Source organism: Jaculus jaculus, chromosome 15 (assembly GCF_020740685.1).
Source record: "Jaculus jaculus isolate mJacJac1 chromosome 15, mJacJac1.mat.Y.cur, whole genome shotgun sequence".
NCBI classification, from domain to species: Eukaryota; Metazoa; Chordata; class Mammalia; order Rodentia; family Dipodidae; genus Jaculus; species Jaculus jaculus.
The window spans coordinates 48,173,429-48,196,251 of NC_059116.1; the positions used below are offsets into that span (position 1 = coordinate 48,173,429).

The following is a 22,823-nucleotide window of genomic DNA, read 5'->3' on the forward strand; positions in this document are numbered from 1 at the left end:
CACACCCCAGCTCTCCTGTCAGTCATGCGTCATATACAACTCCAGTAGTTATGCTGCACACACCCCAGCTCTCCTGTCAGCCATGCGTCATATACAACTCCAGTAGTTATGCTGCACACACCCCAGCTCTCCTGTCAGTCATGCGCCATATACAACTCCAGTAGTTATGCTGCACACACCCCAGCTCTCCTGTCAGTCATGCGTCATATACAACTCCAGTAGTTATGCTGCACACACCCCAGCTCTCCTGTCAGTCATGCGTCATATACAACTCCAGTAGTTATGCTGCACACTCCCCAGCTCTCCTGTCAGTCATGTGTCATATACAACTCCAGTAGTTATGCTGCACACACCCCAGCTCTCCTGTCAGCCATGCGTCATATACAACTCCAGTAGTTATGCTGCACACACCCGAGCACTCCTGTCAGTCATGCGTCATATACAACTCCAGTAGTTATGCTGCACACTCCCCAGCTCTCCTGTCAGCCATGCGTCATATACAACTCCAGTAGTTATGCTGCACACACCCCAGCTCTCCTGTCAGCCATGCGTCATATACAACTCCAGTAGTTATCCTGCACACACCGCAGCTCTCCTGTCAGCCATGCGTCATATACAACTCCAGTAGTTATGCTGCACACACCCCAGCTCTCCTGTCAGCCATGCGTCATATACAACTCCAGTAGTTATGCTGCACACTCCCCAGCTCTCCTGTCAGCCATGCGTCATATACAACTCCAGTAGTTATGCTACACACACCCCAGCTCTCCTGTCAGTCATGCGTCATATACAACTCCAGTAGTTATGCTGCACACTCCCCAGCTCTCCTGTCAGTCATGTGTCATATACAACTCCAGTCGTTATGCTGCACACACCCCAGCTCTCCTGTCAGTCATGCGTCATATACAACTCCAGTAGTTATGCTGCACACACCCCAGCTCTCCTGTCAGTCATGCGTCATATACAACTCCAGTAGTTGTGTTCTGTACACCACCAAACCCTCTCATCCGGCATGTGTCATATACAAGTCCAGTAATTATGCTCCACACACCCCCAGCTCTCCTGTCAGTCATACGTCATATACAACTCCATTAGCTATGTTCTGTACACCACCAAGCCCTCTCATCAGTCATGTGTCATATACAACTCCAGTATTCCTGTTAATTGTGTCATACACCACCCAGTACTCCTGTGAAGTGTGCGTTATATTCCACCCAGTACTCCAGTCAGTCATGTCCCATATATTATACAGTACTCTCACTCTCATCAGTATGTGGTGTACACTACAGTATTCCTGTCAATCATGTTTCATACACCACCACAGTACTCCTGTCAGTCATGTACCATATATCACCCTAATTCCACATCATTCCTATTTTATATGAGATCAGGGCCCTCTCTGTTTTTTAGAAAACCCTTAAAGGACATGGATGCCAGGGAGCTAAGCACCTGCTGGGCTATTCCACAGGAAGAACAAAGGGACCACTCCACTGAAGGGACCCAGAAGGTATCCAGTACCAGGTGTTAGCTATACCTGGAATATGTTCACCTTAGATAGGTGCATAGTGAATCTCTTTCATCACAGGTGTCTACCAAAAGAGTACCTCCCCAGACCACTCCCAATCCTATTTGTACTGTAAGGTCGGTTTCTTCGCTTTAATTGCCAACATACAGGTGTATACTAGGGTAATATTATGTACATATTGCCTTGGATCACTACCTAAGATCTACTGCAAGAAAAATCAGTGAGAGAACCCACAAGTAGGTAACTACTTCATCCCATTCTTAATATATGACTTTTCTGAGTCCTCCCTTTAATATAACCCAAGGTTCCTTATCATCTAGATCATTGTTTTAGCTCCAGTGGCATTCAAACCTAACTATAGATTAGAAATATGATGTGAGCATGTATTTTATAAACAAGGGATGTAACAACAAGCAAGTAAAATTAAAAATGATATATTTATTTATTTGAGGGGGCAGATATGTAGAGAAAGAAAGAACAGGCACACCAGGGCCTCTAGCCATTGCAAACAAACTCCAGATGTATGTGTCATCTTGTGCACCCAACTTTATGCGGTTACTAGGGAATCAAACCTGGGTTCTTCAGCTTTGCTGATAAGTGTCTTAACTGGTAAGCCCTCTCTCCAGCCCAATTAAAAATTTTATTTGATAAGAGTCAGATATGTATTTGGAGAGAGATTCCAATCAGGAAAACAAGTATGACTTGGAGTGAAAAAGTCTTCAGGGCTTTGTGTTAGTTGACTTTGTAACCTTCAAAATATAGGATGCAGCTCTCATGGCTACAGAGGGTGTAGCTCCTCTCATCTGATCCCAAGGCACAAAACAAGCATCTTCAATTTGTTCCATCACCTGCCTTTCAATCAAGTGTGCCATTCAGTGGCTGGCTGGGCCCTTTGGGAGGACGGTGATGGGTGTTTACCTATCTTATGCCTTTCCCTCTTCCTAGACTTTCAGGTCCTTCCATAGCCCACCAGACCTCTTGGTGTTTTTCAGAGTGTAACTGCAGCCCAGTGATCCACAGAGTGGATTAGGCCATCAAGAGAGTAGAATAAAAGGAAAGGTCAATGTGCAAGTTTCAATAACCAAAACAAAATAGTCTGGGCTAGGCAAAAATTTTGAGGACCAAGTGTTTCCTGAAGCAATTGTTATGCAAGTATTCTCAACTTTCTGATTTAAAGTCTCACATGTAGGCTGATCTGGATGGCTAAGATAACTGCAGTGATTCCCTTATAGGGCTCTAAATTAAGGCTCTTCTTTTTAGATGTCAGTTTTCTAATGTGTGAGGTGAAAGGCTGCCCCAGCATGCTTGGGCAATGCTCCCGGGGAATGTTGGCAGGAAGAAAGCAAAACCAAGCACTCAGTCTCTCAGTTCTCCATCTCTATTCCAACAAGACATTCCTTCAATCACTTATACCTAAGGACTCCTTCTAAAGGCTTCATCTGAGTCTTGGGCCACCACCATGAACCTCTTATCAGCCATATATCTCGCAATATCAACCATAGCAATAGAGAATTTCTGGCAAATTGTGGTCATCCCCAATGGGATTCCTGGTAGTAAGGAGATAGGAACTTGAGTCAGGAAGTAGGAACCATCATTTAAGTGACCAGCATGAATGGAACAATGAGCATAACCCTAACTTGAGGAAGAACCTTATCACTAGAATTAGTTTTTAATCTCGTTGGGATAAAATGATTAATAAAACCAGCCACAGTAACATTACAAGACTCTCATAAACTTGCTCTAGTTTTATGACATGTCAAATGGAAATTATTTATTTTTATCATCTTTGTTGAGTTAGGAGTCACTTGCATCACACAAAGAAAAGAGCATCAACCAAGTTTGTGTTCTATGCCTCTCTTTTTAATCATGTTTAAAGCAGATCATTTCAATTTAATTTAATTTGAAGAAGAATTTTACAGAATATTTTCTGAAATTCTCCTGTCCATAGGCAATAGAAAAGGCTGAATGAACTGTAGTTAGATGGATTTATAGTTTATAAACTAAATTCCAAAAGTACTGATTAAGGGATATCTGTCAAACCTAGAGAAAAGATTCTTTTCCATGCTTCCTTCCTGACCAACATTTTATACCAGTTGGCATCAAGACCTGGGAAACAACATTAACAACACAGAAAACGAAACAAGCTGGGGGAAGGCTCATGTGCAAATACAATCAGATGTGGCAAAGTCCGATGTGGGCTTAAGGAAGGTAAAAGGAGAAGTCGACTAAAGATGGGTGAAGAGGTAGGGATGGCGGGAGATGATGGACATATTCTGTGATGAAGCAAAGAAAGTGGCGGCTCAGGGTAGGCTGGCTCACCCTGCCTGGAAGTTGGAAGCCCTGAATTTTATGACTGTACTTATGAAAACAAGAGGCCTAGAGACATGGAGGTGGAGCCATTCTAGACCCCAGCCAGCCTCCTTGGCGATCAAGCAAAGCCTGGCCCACACTGCTGTGTCTCAGGGTCATCAGGGATCCTGAGATTCTGAGGAAGGCTAGGGCAGAGGTACACAGTTGTAGAGGGGTCCAGCTTTCACTCAGACATCTGGGACAATAAGAAGCCACCAAAGTACCCACCACTGACAGGTCCTCACAGGGCTGGGGAAGAAGATAAAAAACAACCTTTCTGGAAATGCAGATTAAAACTACATTGAGATTCCATCTCACTCCTGTCAGATTGGCCACCATCATGAAAACAAATGATCATAAATGTTGGCGGGGATGTGGAAAAAAAGGAACCCTTCTGCACTGCTGGTGGGAATGCAATCTGGTCCAGCCATTGTGGAAATCAGTGTGGAGGTTCCTAAAGCAGCTAGAGATTGATCTACCATATGACCCAGCTATAGCACTCCTAGGCATATATCCAAAGGACTCATCTCATTTCCTTAGAAGTACATGCTCAACCATGTTTATTGCTGCTCAATTTATAATAGCTGGGAAATGGAACCAGCCTAGATGTCCCTCAACAGATGAGTGGATAATGAAGATGTGGTACATTTATACAATGGAGTTCTACTCAGCGGTAAAGAAAAATGAAGTTATGAAATTTGCAGAAAAATGGATGGACCTGGAAAGTATTATACTAAGTCAGGTAACCCAGGCCCAGAAAGCCAAGCGCCACATGTTCTCCCTCATATGGGGATCCTAGCTACAGATGACTGGGCATCTGTGTGAGAATGAAAATACTTAGTAGCAGAGGCCAGTAAGTTGAAAAGGAGACATAAAGGGTGGAGAAAGGAAGGGAGGAGGATACTTAATAGGTTGATATTGTATATATGTAATTACAATGATTGTAATGGGGAGGTAATATGATTGAGAATGGAATTTCAAACGGGAAAGTGTGGGGGTGGGGAGGGAGGGAATTACCATGGGATATATTTTATAATCATGGAAAATGTTAATAAAAATTAAAAAAAAAAAAAACAACCTTTCTAACAAGTAGAGCCACCTCATGAGGGAATGGGCTCTCTGTACATGAGATTACTCATGCAGCTGCTGAGAGGCAGTGTTCAGTTTGTCAGAGATCTTAAAAATGTAATTCCTTATCAAGTGGGTGTTTTGCATCATCTCTGGAATTTGTTCCAACTAAGATTCCATGGCATTATACTAGTATATAAGTTAGATATCCGTGAAATTTAAATATCAGTACCATAGATATATCTGCTATGTACCAAAAATGTACAGCATGGTTGTATAGATTGAACTTTCAGATTCTGCTTTGTTGAATATTTTCAACATGCCATTATAGGTACTTTTCTGTAAACTCCTCAGTGCACTTACCTGTTAATTATCCTTCTGTGAACAATTTTTAAAATTATAATTCGTTCTGCACAGTCTTTTAGGAATTCTGACATCCGTTGTTTTAAGACTGGTTTCATTTCATGTTTTGCAATTGCCTTGAGGTGATCCCATGAAGCCTTGCATCTTCTCTCCATCTGACACAAATTATCCTGAAGTTGATCAAAATCAACCTGAAAATCAGAGCGAGTGACAGAGAGAGAGAGGGAGGGAGGGTAGACACTGTAAATGCATGAAATAACTGGACACTAATGAGCTGGGAGCCCAAGTGCCATGGGAAGAAACAAACATCAAAACCAAGTTTACATCTTGAAATACAAACATATTTATGGCCTAAAAATCATTCCCACGTGTATTCACCATTATCTTTGCATCAACTTATTTAGTGGTAAAACTGTTCTCCAAATGAACCCAATACAAGAATCACCTTTTCTTGCCTTATTGGGAAAGAAATGTTGTGAAAGTCCTTGGGAACTGTAAATTAAAACATGAAATGAAGGAACCTAGTACAGGATGAACTGAGTAGATATCTCATAAAACTTTTCAGAGCCCTTTTGTTATTCAGGAATAATATTTTACTGAAGGCTAAGGATTTACCCTAGTCATACATGGATGGTTCTGCTGTGCCTGGCCAGCTCATGAACAGCCAGCTTCTTTTCACCATGATATTTATAATTTCTGTGACAAATTATCCTATTCATCCATAACTCATGCATTTGACCAATACTCACTGAGGACCTAGTACACACAAGTCCCCATATCAGGAAGCAAGCACACAAAGATGAGCGCTGAACACAACTGAACTAATGTTGTGAATAGACCTAGTTCTGGGGCTGGGGATATGACTAAGTCAAAAACTGCTTATCACATAAGCATGAGGATTGACATTCCATCCCCAGAACCCACAAAAAAAAAAAAAAATGGCAGAACACACCTGTAATCCCAGCACTGATGAGGCAGATACATGGAATCCCTAGAGCTCTCAGTCTAGCCTAACTGGTGAGCTCCAGGCCAATAAGAGACTCTGTCTCAAAAAAAGAAGAGGTGGACTGTGTACCTGATGATAGCCTAAGGCTGTTCTCTGACCTCCACACACATGAACATGCACCTGCATACACACACACACATATTCACAAACATATATACATATATGTATATGCACATGCACACACAATGCATCCATATACAAAAACACATAGACCAAGCTCACTTTGTAGTAGATATATAGCACCCACCAAGCTGGAAAGTCATGAGCATTTATCAATATGCCATATATGCACAAACACAGGGGACAGAGAATCTGCGGTGTATGATGGGAAGTTTAGAGTTTGGATTGAGATGAACTGATGTGTTCTGAGAGAAAAGGCCATGCTTCTATAGAAGCTGTAGATTAAACATTACATGCACCAGGTTGTTTGATCATGAAAAATATCTAAAGGCCACGTTTCATAGCAGGAGATGGGACAAAAATGAAAAGGGATAGGAGGGGTAAACACTAGATAAACAACTGAATGGTCTGAGTGTGGGGACTGAAGTAGACAAGAAGTGAGCAGCAGTGGAGAGTGAGGCAAACAAAAGCCAGAAATAAGAGCAGGGAGATGAGCTGTCACAGGTCAGATGCCAAGGACAGTGCTGAGCAGAGCCGAGGGGAATATCCAGAAGGGACTTCCTGGAGTGACCTTGGACTTATAGCTCAATCCACAGAAAACCAAAGGAAGAGTTTAAACCACACCCAACAGGAAGAAGACATAGGGAGCCTAAAGGATGTCTGGGGCCTGGAAGGACAGTGAATGGCGTGGATTGCTTGGTGCTATGCAGCTAAAAAGACAATGTGAAGTCTGTGAAGAGCCAGTAGATGGTCTCATAGACTCCTGTTGCAAGTCACATGGATTTAAGGCAACAGCCGTCTTAGTAAATGCCATCTGCAATTTTGGCTGGTGTGGCCAATTTGTAAACAAGGGTATACTACACAGTTATTATTTAATGAATATTTATTCAGTAGGGTTTTGGGGAAAGGATCACTTTGGTTACCCGCTGGCTGTAGGTGGAGAAGACTCTGGGTAAAAGCAAAGGGCCAACTGTGAAAAGGGAATTGATTTGTTCTTGGTGGCTCTGGACACAGGGTCAAGATGAAGGGGATTCTGAGAGTCAACTGACTCTGCCTCCACTTCCTAACTAACCAGTCTTATGAGTAAGGACCTGCTCATGGGAGTGGTGGAGCAGTAGCTACTAGGCCCTTGGCTGGGACACTGTAAAGGGCTTTCTGCATGGGTTAGGACACCAACACTTGTACAACATCAAGTTAGCAGAAGAGCCTGTCTTGATGCACCTAGTTGATGCCAGATTGAGACTCTAGCTTCCCACACATGTGTCCTGTGGGAGAAGGCAGACATAGGAGAGCTGTTGCCAGGGGACCTGTGCTGCCCTGATTCCATCCCTTATCTATTCTGTTCTCCACTCTCACCTCATAGTAGACCCAATGTATCCTAGTACTTTCATTTCCCACTGCCCAACCTGCTATGTTTCCAGAAGGTTCCTCCACACTGCAGTGTCCCACTTAAGGTTGCCTTCCAATCCAGTGAGCTGCTGGTGCTTCCATGACCTTCATTACTCCTAGTTTCAGCTTTGGGGTTCCTCTAGGTACTTCTCTGCTCAGGGTTCTGCTTTCCTCAGAGGAGATGGTGTCTACTCACTAAGACTCTCTCTGTCCTAATGAACCATATGCTCATAAATATATTAGCTCAGCTTTCTCTTTAAGAGCCTGCAATGTAGGGGCCAAAGCCATATATTGTTTATAGCTCTATAAAAACGTTCCCTGTATGTAAGATCATCGGAACAGCAACTCTGTGGGCAGCAACTGCAAGCATATCCGGGTCCCTGGCTCCAGAGCTCACTGCGGGTTCTGTGAGCATCTCAGAAGGAGCCAGATGGCATCTTTTTGAGATGCTTTCCTACCTAAAAGAAGGCCAAGATTTGCAGTGTTGGGGAGAATCCAGTCTGGAGAGCAACCCTCACCAGTAGACTCAGGAGCAAGGGCTGGATGGCAGGCTTGCCTTGAATACCTCAGTAGGAAAGAATCTGACCCAGAAGCAGATATAGGAAAAAGATCTTAAAAGTTGGTTAGAAACAGCACAAAACGAATCCTAATGGTGACCTCCAGAGCAGGCACTGCAGGCAGCATGGCGACTGTGCCTTTGAGACGACACAAGAACCGCAGCGGAGGCCCACAAGGTTGGCTCCCCCGAGCCCACGGGCATACCTTGGCTGACCGGGTGATGGCCCCAATTTCTGAGTACAAATCAGAGCTGTCTGGGAAGTTTTCCACCACCATGGTGCACACGTGGTGGAGAAGCGATTGCTTGTGCACTGTGTCTTTGACTTCTGGAACCTTCTCGAGGTAGCTTAACTCAAATGCTTTGGCCTGTTTGGTGGTATTAAATAAAAGATGAGAAAAATGAGTATGATACAGGCTCTGTGAACAAACAGATGATTAGAATCAATGCCTGCCTCCTTAGCTCCTCCTGACTAAAGCCTCATGGGCCACACACTTCCATTTTACTCTGCTGCTCACACTGGGGTTAATGTGGCCTCACTAAATGAAGTGACACCCTACTCTTTCCCTTCCACAGCCCTGAGTTACCTTTTAGGGTCCACCCCTCCACCAAGGTTTCATAGGACTAGGTCTTTGACATCTGCATACAGATGGCATTTTTCTCCTCTGACTTCTTGCCACTTTTTGGCTAGAGTCAGGCCAAAACCAGACACAAAAATAAATAAATAAATAAATAAATAAATAAATAAATAAATAAATACATAAATAAATACATAAATAAAATAAAATAGAAATAAACCCTTTTCTTTTAACAGAGAGTATCACAAAGTATATAAGTATAAATATTTAAGTGACAGCCTTGGGGGGGGTGAACACTAGGGTAGATAAAAATTCCCCAAGGTTTACTTTTAGTATAGCCATATTTATAAGGGTTATGTACTTTGTTTTTCTTTTTAAGCTTTACTTGTGGAAAAGTGCAGAGTCAAATAAAGGAGCCAATACTTAAAGGACAGAATTCTTTCTAGATTTTCAACAAGGAGACATAAAAATTATTTGTTTTGCTGTTATTTGGAAAACTAAATGCACAGATTCCATCAGTAAATGATGGGTAGCAATCTTGTGTCAAGGGAGGCAGGAGGATAAAGGATGTGGAAGACTTACATTAGTTCCATTTAGAAAGTTCCCAATGGCAAGGAGAGTAGACAAGATGTAGCCCAAGGTTTTATTATTCTCCAACTGGTCTATTCCTTCCTTCAGGTCCAAAAGAGGTTCTGCCACTTCCTTTCAGTCAAAAAAAAAAAAAAAAAAAAAAAAGAGACAAAAAGATCGCACATTTCAGCTTTCTTTTTTTACTTTCAATGTTTGCACAGTAGACAGTAGTAACCCACAGAATTCTCTCTAGTACGAGAGAGATGGGCATTTGGTCCTAGGCACACAACACTACTGACAGGAAGCCAGAAGAGTGTAACCCCAGGCTCCACAGTGAAAACTAGGCACGGCTTAGATACAAATGTTCTGTCTTCCCTAGTCCTGCCTACCATTCCAGCCCAAGCAGGACCCTCAGGTCACTCCCCCCACCCTGCTCCTTAGCACAGCTCATGTCCTGGATAACCTTTTTTTCCTGCTCCTTGAGCACCTGAAACACAGTCCTTTTGCCCTTCCTTTATCCAGGAAGCTGACTCTGGAAACCATCTCCACTGTCCCTAGGCTCCCTCACTTTAGTCCCTTAACGCTGTCCACTTCTTAGCCTGGATTGCTGACTAGAAAGTCACAGTCCTTGTCACTCCAATTTGCTCAGACATCGAGACTGCTCTGTAACTCAGTGGCCTTGACCTCCCTACATCCCTGTAAGTTTCCCCTTGTCTGGATCCTAAGGCCCAGAAACCCAGCTTCATTCTTTCCAGTAGTCTTACTTCTGCCCGGCTGACCCTGCCAGTCCTCAACTAAGGCTGGCCCAACTGCCTGTTTCTTCCACAGTGTCACCCAAGTATGTTGGCTGGTTTTACAAGTGAGTTACAGCAGTCACCTTAGTCACTGCTTGGAATCCAGAACAAACTCAAAGACAATGCAGGTTGTGTATCCTGTATTCAAAATGCTTGGGACTTGGAAGTGTTTCAGATTTTGGATTATCTTTGACATTTTGGAATATGTGTATATATATAATAAGGCATCTTGGGATGTGATTTAAGTATAAAGATGAAATTCACTTATGTTTCAGAATGCACTATATTACACATAGCCTGAAGGCAGTTTTACACAATAGTTTTAGTTTCTTTGGTTTAACTGTGAACTGTTGTAGTTTGGGTGTGAAGCGTTCCCCATGGTCTCATGTGTTTGTGATTAGCCTCATACTTGGTCCAAGCTGGTAGCAATTTGGGAGCATGGTGGAGGCTTAGGAGATGGAACTTTGCTGGAGAAGGTGCGTCGCTGGGCATAGACCTTGAGGTTTACCAGTCCAGCCCAGTGGGTGTTCAGAGCTAGCTCATTCTCTCTACCTCCCTGCTTATATGGCACAGTGACCTCGCTTCCTGCTCACGCTACGTTTTCTGCACCATGATAAAACCTCCCTTAGCCCATGAGCTGCTACGGTCAGGTGTTTTGTCCCAGCAGTAAGAAGGTAACTGCTGTACCTGTCACAGAAGGCCAAATATGAAATTTTCCTTTGTGACACCATTTCTGGTCCTCAAAAAGTTTTGGATTTAGGAACATTTGGGTTTCAGGTTTTTGTATCAACTTGTATTTTTCCCTCAGGCCTCCTAAATCTGCTGTAATTTATCTGTCCCTTAGAATAGAACCGTGTTAACTCCTTTGTTGGAAGATGGAGACACACAGCCTCCCCTCCCAGGCTTTGGGCTTTTCCTCCTCTGGTATTTCCTCCCAACCAGGTTCCCCTTCAGTCCACCATCCTCCTCCATACTGGTTCTATTCATCCTATAGAAATCTGCCCATAGTCCCAGTCCAGAAAGAATACCTATATCTTCCACTTACAACTCAAGGGCAATCTCTAGTACTTCTCTTGCTGAGCCCTCTCTCTTCTTCTAAGCTCTTCTCAACCACTTGCAATCTGCTTCATCTTCAACTTCCTCCTCAGGGTATTTTTTATAGTTTGGATATAAAATATCTCCCATGAGCTCAAATGTCTCAATAGCTGGTGATACTACTCAGGGACGTTGTGGAACCTATGGGACATGGAGTCTAGTGGACAGACCAAGGTCACTAGAGGTTGGCCTTTGAGGGGTATACCCTGGCCTTGGTTACCTCCTAGCTCTCTGTTTTCTCTTTGTTGCCTCAAATTGCTGCCACCTCATGGCCCACTCACCATGTGTGCCATGATGGAGTATACCCTCTGAAACTGTGAGCCAAATAAACTCCCTTTAGTTGCTTCTGAAATGGCTATGACAGGAGTAACACAATATTCTCCCAAAGGTACCCAACAGACTGCTAACATGCTTGGCCAGTGGCAAATTCTGTGATTAGACACAGGTGAATGAAAAAAATCTTATGTATTTCATTTTTCTGTATTTTTTTTTTTTACCATCAAAACATAGTCTGAAAATGGTTTTGAAAGTGTTCTCTTGGTGCCCATCATCAGGTGCCAGTAAGATACTTAGGATAAATCCTCATTTTCAAGCTGCTGGTCACTTAGTATACAGACAATTCATGAGAGTCGGTGTTTAGCTATGATGTACCATCAACTCACACTCCAAATCCCATGTCAAGTGTGCTGCTTCACTCGTCTAATATTCATTAACAGGAAACCCCTACTGACTTTCTCAAAGCTGGACCATAGGGCTCTCTTACAGTGTGCTTACTTTTTCTGTGGTTTCGTAGTCCATCTTAAATGCCCACAAGTGGAGCCGAGCTGACAGTTCGCTGATGGAGGAAAGTGTAAGGAGGAACTGCTCTGCACTGCCCAAGGGCACATCAGGGTTGGCCAGTTGAGCTTCCTGGATTTTCTGCTTCTCTTCTTCAGTGGGAATCATGGTTAGAATTTTCTGGAAAGACAGGATAATGATATAATCATTAATTCTGACAGACAGACTCTACCCCATCAATGTCTTCAAATTCCTGTTATAACTTTCCAATCAAATAGCATAAGTATTCTATTTTTAAATCTCATACAGGCATTATATTGTTATAAACATATATGACTTAAGTGTCTTCTCCAAGACTTTCTAGTTCTTTCAGGGGAAAGGCACTCCAGGCAAGAAAGATAGATGAAAGCTGAAAGGAAAGGATAAGGCAATTTCTCTAAGAAATGTAGTGAAACATGTTCATATGATTGTGACACTTCCATTGTGTTTAAGAGCTTGCTCACAAAAATTTACATTGACTTTAAAATTTATACTTGTATTAGTTTTTTAAAGTGTATGGCAGTTATTGAATTTTTAATTGCAGCACATGATAACAATCATTCCTTATGGCTTCACACTGGTGGTGGAAAAGACACAGTATCTATTAAGGTACATTAAATATATCTTAGTCTAACCTATCTTACAAATTACCCTGTACTTAAATTTTTTTGTATCCTTAATTGACTTTTTATTCCTTCAATACCTTGTAGACTTAAGAAGGTGAGTTGAAACCTTTTATAACCATTATAGTTCTAGTTCTACTTATAGTTTCACTAATACTTCCTTAATGGATGCTGATTTTATACTTAGTCATGAATATTCATTAATATATTTTCATTGGGAACTTTACCCATTAATGTTTTGGTATCTTTCTTTGGTAGGTTAAACCCTTGGTCACATATATCCAATTGTCACTGTTAATCCTTTGGCTGAATTTTCCCCTCATTACTTAGAAAACTGAAGTTGACTTTTGCATAATTCCTTCTATGATGATAAATGATGACGATATTCCTTGAATTTTTGTGTATTCCATGTATTTATCTTTTTTCTTCCTACTTTAATAGCAGCTTTCCTGTCATAATATTCTGGAGTTACAGTTCCTGTCCCCAAGGACTAGTCAGGACTTCTCTTTCACTGTCCAATGCTGCTTACATCAACCCAAGTAGTTTGATTTCCCATTTCCAAGTGGCTTGATTTTATTTAATGGATTCTCAAATGCTCTTTTTTTGATGACCCAAAGCATGAAAAGACACCTTGATTTTTTTCTGATTTCTTAGTTGTCTTAGGCTGAACTGCCTAGGTCAGCTACAATGAAAAAACTCAGTATGTTTTGGCTTAAAAGAAAATAAGCTGATTTCTTGATCAGGAAGTACATATTGAAGTTCACAGAGCCACTCAACTCTGTAGCCTTTGATCATTGTGGTCATGACTGTAGTGCATTAGAGCATGTAGGGGTGTTCATGGGACACTCTATGGGCCACGTCTATGTCTACTGTCTAGAATGAAGCCATATGAAACAAAAGAGGCTGAAGAATGCTTGTTACTGGACAGTAGTAATTTCTGCTCTTCTTGTTATCATATGCCATGCATATCCTACTAACCACATAAGAAAAAGATTCAGCCTTCCTAAGAAACAAACCCCAGTATTATTCAGCAACTGGATTTGACTGAAGATTAGGATTTCTGATATTGGCCCCAGTTCTGGCTCCATCAGAATTAATAATCTAATAGATAAAATTATGTTACTGATGCCTGACCCTGTGTGGTTGGGAACACACACATTAAACAATAGTGGAACATAATAGATAAGGCAGCCATATTAAAGATTCAGAAAATAAAAAGGATGAGAAGCATGTAACAGTTTTAACAATGGTAGAATCCAGAAGGGCAGCATTATGAAGTCTTAACAAAGTTGGAAGTTTCTTAATTATACCATAGACCTGCTCTCTAAAAGGACTCTGTTGCCATAGCCTCTTGCTCCACTCTACTGAAGTTTGTTCCTTCTCCTTCTCCACTGCCATATATGTAAAGTGGGCACTGGAAAAGATCACCTCCTTAGCAGCTGTTCTGTGGAACAGATGTGAGTTATTTCTAGGTATAGTCAATAATACCTCCTTGCACGGTCTTCCTAGGTTTCCATGCCTTTCTATGGACTGGAATGGCCACATTTCAAGAGGAAGCTCAGTATGGAAGAGAAGCATCACAGAAGCAGGAAGTTGGCTCACCTCTTAGTGGCAGGGAAAGAAAGCAGCAAGAGAGCTCTAAATCTCTAGTTGGCTGGGCCTCAAGGTCTGGTCCCAGCAACATACTTCTTGAAATAAGGCTTCACCTCCCAAAGGCTCTTCCAACTGGGGACCAAGTAGGAAGCTTAATGACAAAACCTGAGGCTATAGGGGACATTTTACATTCAAACCATCATATTCCACCCCTGGCTCCATTGACTCATAACCATCTCACAATGCAAAATGTACCCAGTTCAACTTTAAAAGTCCCCATAGTCACTATCAATCTTAATACCATTCAAAAGTCTAATGTCTCATCTGAGGCTTAAGACAGTCTCAACTGTAAACACTATAAAATCAAAACACAAATGACATCCTTTTAATACATAATAGCACAGAGTAAACATTCTCATTACAAAAAGAAGGCATAACAAGGAAAGACTGGACTGATACAAGATCAAAAACCAGCAGGACACCATGTCTGGCATCTAGGAACTGTGATGATATCCTCTGGCTCCAAAAGACCCAATTCAGCCCTTCCCTGTGCTACTTGCTTTCCAAATAAATCCACCTGAGCCACAGTGAGCAGCTTTCCTTGGCTGCCATCCCACAGTCCTAGCATTTCCAAAATCTTGGGATCTTCATTGCAACTCATGATCCATCTTAACAGCTCCATACAATGGTCTCATAGGTCTCCATGCAGAGATTTCAATCCCACCTCACATTTCAGCAGCTCCTGCAACCACGGTTGCATTCATAACCCAGTTTCTTGTATTTCTCATGCTTTTAAAACCAGTACCACGAAGACAGTGCCATCAAATTTGTAAATCCAAGGCGGGGAATTAAGCTTGCCTTTGAGGAGCAACATATTCCTCCTGCATTCTTTCTTCAGGCTCCCTCCTTTCAAAACAGTTTATTAGCATGAGCCTCCCATGAGTTACCTTTCATTCCCAGGTAATCTTTTCCATTGTTCCCATGCAGGGCAGCTGGTCTGCCTTTCATGGTGGCAATCTTTTTGGCTATTGTACCTTAAGTGATCTAAAACCAGTCTTCAGGCCTGAAGATTTAAACTGGCTTACATTTCATTCTGTGTCAACTTTATATTTTTTAAAATGCAATTCTGTTTTATATTTTTTCCACCTATTACTCCAGTCCATTACTTTTAAATTTAACTCTGTGCATAGTCTCAGGGCACAGGCAAAATTCAGCTAGCCTTTCTGCCAGTAGCTCAGTTCAGACAAAATATTTTCTTCCCTTTCTGAAACCTCCACATAAGCCAAGCCTCCAAAGTCCACTTATTTCTACATGTAGGATATTCAAACACTCACCAGTAAGGCCAATCAAGCTCTGATTATAGCACTGCAAGATTTCTCTAGTTCAAAGCAGTAAATCATTCCACATTCCCCCTACACACCAGTTCCAAAAGACCAGAAACCACATGATCATATTCATCACAGCAACAATCCTATTCTCAGTACAAATTTTATGCAGCAGTTTCATTCTTGTTGTTGGGACAAAATAGCCACCCAGACACAGCTGATGGGAAGAAAGGATTTATTTCAGGCTTGCAGTTTCAAGGGGAGGTTTTACCATGGCAGAGAAAAGTGTGGTATGAGAAAGAAGCTGGCTCACTTCTTTACACATCAGTGTAGGGAGTCACGTTACAGTGACTTTTGTTTCAGTGTCTTATTACAATTTAAGTTGTTTTAACTATGTTGCAAAACATACAGAAATAACACTTCAAACAATATCAAACTCAAGTCTGCATAAAGAAAAACGATATTTATAGAATGCAACACTTGCTCACTAATGAAAATAGTGTGTATGTGTACTTGTTGCTGATAAAAATAAGCTGTTGAAGCAGAGAAGGCAATATACATTGCAATGATTAAATAATTATACTTTTAAAAACATAAAAACACTCTTGTCTATCCCTATCATTCCTATTTAGCATTATATACAAACCCTAGTCATACACTCAAATATACATAGACAAAGAAATAAAAAAATTGCAGACAGGAAATAAAATGGTATAACCATCCATTTTCACAGAGGAAATTATACCTTGCATGAAGAATTATGAATTATCTATAAGAAGTTTATAAATCATAAGATGACTTTAACAATGTTACATAATGAAGGTCAATACACAAAAATCTTCTTTATGTCCCTACATATTGGTAATGAGCAAGTTTTTAAAGTGCTATTCATAATGAAATATACAATAATAAATCTAATAAATGTATAAGACCTATATATTAGAAATTACAGTGATGATCTAAATAAATGGAAAGATATACCATGCTCATGGATTAAGACTTACAGTCAAGATGTATATTTCCTCCCCCAGATGGATCTATAGATTTAACTAGTTTCAACCAAAGATCAGCATGCTTTTGTATAAATATAGACAAAACAATTCTAAATATTATATAGTCAGGAAGAAGAACTGAAATAACCATAATGAATTTGATGAAGGGAAACCTTAGAGGAATCCTACTACCTGACTTTAAGAACTATAAATTTATAGTAATGAGCACAGGGTGGTATTGGCAGAGACACACACAGGTCAATGGGACATAACAGTAGAGAAACAAAAGTAAAAAGAGAAAATATGAAATTTTAAACACGAGGTATTGAATCAACTATATTCTGAAGTTTTTTTAAAAATAACATCAATTTAAACTTTGCCTTTATATATAAAGAACTGCAAAATGGATCATAAATTTATAAGGAAAATGTAACACCATAAAACTAGAAGGAAATTTAGAAGAAAATCTTTGTGATCCATGTTAAGCAAAAAATTCTTAGACATGATTCCAAAAACTAAGAGGGTTGTAAAGTAAACTACATCCTAGTTAATTTTTCTCTATGAAAGATACTGATAAAAGAATTGAAAAGGTAAGCTATAATTGATCAATATAGAGGTTACTCTATGGCCCTGACATTCTATTCCTGAGTATATACTCTAGGAAAAAGAAAACTTATTTTCAAAAAAAAGTATAAATACTTGTAATCACTTTATTCATAACTGAAAAACACAGGTCAAGCAAAGCACTCTTTAGGGGATAAAGAAATGTCATATCCCTAGATTGGAACAGTTCTCAGCCACAAAGGGAAGAAAATAGAGATGCATGCAATAACTGTGATGACTCTCAGGAACACTATACTGGGTGAAAAAAGGAAATGCCCAAAGGTCCTGCACTGCATGACTCTACTCATGTGGCATTCTCTAAAAGGCAAGACTATGGGGATGGAAAATGCATTTGCAGTGGCCAGAGGCTACCACTACAAGAGATCAGTGCCAGAGCATTGTGGAAGATGGAACTGCTTACATTCTGAATGCTATGATCATTGCCTGAATTTATTTATACACACTTTAAATTGCACAAATCTTCATAACAAAAGGTCTGTGTTATACTATACTAATACAAACTATTAAAAATGGCAAAAACCTAGAAAATGAACACCAAGCTACAGTTTACACAAGGGCACATCACGATGGATCTGGATAGAGGCATTCCTGAGTTTGATGAGAGTGGTAATAGAGAGGAGAACACGTCCAGCTTATCAGAAGCTAGTGGTGACCTGTGCTGAAGACCGGTGATCTGAGCTGCAGTCAGAGTAGGCAACAGAAGGTGACACTTGGTGAGCCCTCACCTATGTCCATTCCAACCTGCTTTTTTCATCAGGGCTCCAAACTGAGGCTATGTGAGTGGAATCTGAGCATCAGGAGAGACAGCCCAATGCTTCTCTCTTGCCCATTGCCTGGGTCAAATCTTGTTGTCCACACTGACAGCATTGAAAAGTTAATTCAAACAGGGATCATTCTTTGAAGACATCCATGACACAAACTCAACTTGTTACTAAAATAAGAGCTTAATGAAAATTTGTATCTTAATTTCCATAATGCTTAAATTGTTTTAGGCATGACAAGAAGGCCAAAACAAAAATTTGTCAATCAATACTTTTTATAACCTACAGAGGACATTTCCTGCAAAGTTTCATATTTTGTTTCTTTGAGAAAGTAATCATTTCTATTTTGCCTTTCACTTCTCTGATTTAAACTGTTGCGAAGAGCTTATTAGGTTACCATCTGCTGGTTCATTTTATTATTTCTTTACACAATAATAAAAATAGCTGCGGGCCAGGCATGGTGGTGCATGCACTCTGGAGGCTGAGGTAGGAGGACTGTTATTGAGTGTGAGGCCATTCTGGGACTACAGAGTGAGTTCCAGGTCAGCCTGGGCCACAGTGAGGCATTGCCTCAAGAAAGCCAAGAGAAAGTAGCAGCAAAAGTACAGGTCAAGGGACCTCCTGTGGTCCTTTGTCCAGTGGACTAATAAAAATGGATGAATGGAAGGCAGGATTTTAGTCAGTCTTCTATACATCAGTAGGTTTATTGGTGATTTTATGTAATTGCCATTTTGTTTTGTAGGAAAAGAAACATCTGAGCTGGAGAGATGGCTTAGCAGCTAAGTGATTGCCTGTGAAGCCTAAGGACCCCAGTTTGAGGCTTGATTCCCTAGGACCCACGTTAGCCAGATGCACAAGGAGGTGCATGCATCTGGAGTTTGTTTGCAGTGGCTGGAAGCTCTGGTGTGCCCATTCTCTCTCTCTCTCTCTCTCTCTCTCTCTCTCTCTCTCTCTGCCTCTCTCTCTCTCTGTCTTTCACTCTCAAATAAGTAAATAAAAATAAACCAAAAAATAAAGAAAGAAACATCTAACAAGACTAAAATGTGATAACTTGAGAAATTTTAGCTTTCTTATAGACAGCACTCTTTAGTACTGCTCTAACTAAACTTGCTTTGGCATTTAGAAAGGCAAATTTCAAAGAAATATCCTTTTTAGCACAGCGGAGTCCAATCTCCAGAGAAGCGTGCCCACCTGTGCCTCTCAGTGGGCAGGGCCATGGGTGTCCAGCACCCACATCAGCAACTGAGAATGGGTCTCAGGCAACACAAACTATTTAAAAAGACGCTGGAGTTTTGTACATATGGGTAAAGGAAATTTTTGCTTCTGAGTTGCTGACAGGCCTGAAAGCCACATTGAGTCAGTTAAATGACACTTGGGACCACTAAATTGTGCCACCTTCTGAGTAGAGCACTAGGAAAAATAAGGGGGAAACAGGAATAGTCTTCATACTACCAGTTGTGATATTTTGACTGTATTTCACTTTGAAAATGTTCATTTATTCTCCTTTGAGATGGTCCTAAAATAATTTCCTTAAGTCTAATACTGTTCTGAAAAACTACTTCCTTAATGAAATCAGCTACTTCCTCAGGTTTGCATGGCAAATCCAGATACATAGCATGGGTTGCTAAGCAAAGCCACAGGATGTCACTTAATATATACTAATTATGTTTAGGTACACAAAGCTTTCCAATGGCCCCATTAAACTGCAGTGCCATGCCACACGGTGTGTGTGTGTCCAAGAAGCAGACAGCTTGGCAAAAGGCTCTGTGGGCCTTAGCTGGAAATCTTGTTAGCAAAGATCTGTAAGCACACCACTGCTATCTCTGCTCAGTCTTACTACACCTTGTAAGCACCAAGACTCCAGAACGTGCTCTGGGTACCACTGCTCAGCACATGAAACTAGATAGATATTTTATGTCTTACAGGTTGCAGAGGTCAGTGGAAGAGAGGATGATGGCAGGGTGGCCTGGATTCCACAGTCTCCACAAGGGCTGTTTCTAGTCTTTCCGGCTGTGCCTGATAAAAGAATTGAAATGAGGGATACACAGTCCCTGGATATGCAAGCAGTCTTTTTCAGGTCTTCTGGGCCAAGGTGCTTTCACTCCCAGCAGTTTAGCAATGTCTGGGCACATTTCTGACTGTAGGTCAGTGTGGGGGAGGGGAGGCATTACTAGAATCCAGTGGCCAGGGATGATTGTAAGCTTCATGTTGTTCACAGGACTGCCCACATCCAAGACTGTCCACCTCCAAGTCTCCAGAGAGTCAAGTTGCAGAAATCATGCTTCAGAGGGACACTAATAAAAATATTAGAGCTTCAAGTATATCTGTCACTTCAATGAGTTCACTGGAGACTCATGGCACAATAATCTTGGAAAGGGTTTGCTACTGTTTTCTATGGTTGTGTCTACTCATGTCAAATGGTTCCCTACATCAGCTGTTGCTGGGCCAAAGATGGCAGACAGCATGCATATTAAGGACCTTTCTACATCCTGATGTTTCTCACTCCACTCTTTCTTTGCATCACACAGCCTGGGCCTGAGATCCACACTGAGAGCTCAATCTTCTCCCTCACAAGATTTTTTTTTGGTGGGGTTGGGGGTAGGGAATTTATTTTGATTCATGGTTTCAATTCATCATGACAGAAAAAAATATATATAAATACAACAAGAAAACTACAGGCCTATATCCCTGGTGAACTTGGATGCAAAAATCTTGAACAAAATCCTCACAAACCAAATTCAACAACACATCAAAAGTATTATCCACCTCAATTAAGCAGGCTTAATTCCAGGGATGTAGGGATAGTTCAACATAAGGCAATCAATTAATATAATATACCATATAAATAATCTTAAACACAAAAAACACATGATAATTTCAATTAATACAGAAAAGGCCTTCAATAAAATATAATACCACTTTGATCAAAACACTGGAGAAACTAGGCATGAAGGGGTTATATCTCAGCATAATAAAGGCTATATACAAAGCACCTTAATTCCAAATCATACTTAATAAGGAAAGACTCAAGGAGGTCCCATTAATATTGGTAAAAGGACAGGAGTGTCCACTGTCACCACTGCTCTTCAACAGAGTACTAGAAGTCCTAACCCAAGCAATAAGACAGGAGGAAGATATGAAAAGATATCAAATATTTTTGAACAACACTAACCAAAGAAGTGAAAGACAGAAGTGAAAACATAAAAACACTCAAGAAAGAAATCAAGGAAGACATGAGAAGATGGAAGCACCTTCTATGCTCCTGGATAGGTGTAATTGATATTGTAGAAATGACAATTCTACTAAAAGCAATATACAGATTCAATGCAATACCAGTTAAATCCCAGCATCATTCTTCACAGAGATAAAAAAAAAATCTCAAAATTCATATGGAATAGCAGAAGGCCTCAGATATCCAAAAATCCTCATCAAAAGAAACACCTCTGGAGGTGTCACCATACCTGATCTAAAGCTATACTACAAAGCCATAGTAACAAAAACAGCATGGTACTGGCATGAAAACAGACATATAGACTAATGGAACAGAACTGAAGACCCAGCCAGTGGTTCAAGTAACTTTAGCTACTTGATCTTTGACAAAGCAGCCAACAACATACACTAGAGAAAGGACAGCATCTTCAACAAAACTGGAACAGCTTGGGTTGTAGGCATACCTGGCAGGCAATTCAAGGGACAGATATGAGGGATGGAAGGATTTAGGGTGAGGGGAATGGGAGGGCAGGAGATATACACAAAACCAAATCCAAAATGAATTGGTACCACAGAAAGCTTCCTCCTGGATAGCTGACTAAAAGATATAATCCTCAATAGGAGCATGGAGGGATCATGTGGTGAGAAGGGCCCTGGAGAGGGTAGGCTAAACACTAACTAAAATATGTGGCCCTGGCTTATAAGTCCCAGCACCAGAATTTGGTTACAACCCATGTTGAGCTATTGATCAGAGAGCCCTATGAGGTCCCCAAAACAAGATAGTCTTCTGTTAAAGCACTTGATTACACATCTGAGGTAAAAGGTAAGACCCTATTGCTTAAGACACCATATAGTACCAGTGCAGAACATTGAAATATCTGGTTGAATCTGGAAGGAAACCACTTCCCAGATGGTTAGAGCCCATTTAGTGCTAAAAATTGCTACATGAGCTTCTGGGGAAAACCAGCAACAACATTGTGAGCAATCAGGGGACCCTTCTGTATGAAAGCAACCAGCCTGACAAGATGTACATACCTGTGCAGTAGTGGCACCCAGCCTAGGTGGGTAACCAATGGCTCTATTATTGGCTAAGAGATCTGCTCAGTGGAAAGGAACCAATAGCTAGAACTGGAAACCAAGTCAGAGTTCTATGAAGACCAGTATTATGGACTTCAGTGAGGTGCTCCCACTAGTCTTTGTACAAAAGTAAGGCTACGCCCATCAAAATCTCTCTAAATTAACAATGTCTATCCTAACTTTAACCTATATTGGTCTCACTATCCATTGGAAAATCTGTTTTTCTTTTTCAGAAAGCAGCGAGAGCCGAGGATAACTAACATCTATCAACAAGACAAGAATAGCTAGCTGGCTCCCTGGTAGGAGATGAACCACCCTTAGCACAGCAGGCAGGGCCCAGGTGAAACCACAGAGGAATTGGCAAGAGGAACAATTCTGCTGCTTCCATG

At 41.0% G+C, this 22,823-nt stretch overlaps 1 protein-coding gene across 1 annotated transcript in view; it reads right to left on the reverse strand.

The window, feature by feature from the left end:
• Fhod3 (formin homology 2 domain containing 3) overlaps nt 1-22,823 on the reverse strand; it is a 502,577-nt gene that overhangs the window by 32,449 nt on the left and 447,305 nt on the right. Inside the window, exons 18-21 of the mRNA XM_045134751.1 lie at nt 12,188-12,370; nt 9,537-9,656; nt 8,583-8,744; nt 5,306-5,496 (exon numbers count right to left, since the gene is read on the reverse strand). Coding sequence (XP_044990686.1) covers nt 5,306-5,496; nt 8,583-8,744; nt 9,537-9,656; nt 12,188-12,370 — 656 coding nt within the window. The remainder of the gene's footprint in view (nt 1-5,305; nt 5,497-8,582; nt 8,745-9,536; nt 9,657-12,187; nt 12,371-22,823) is intronic.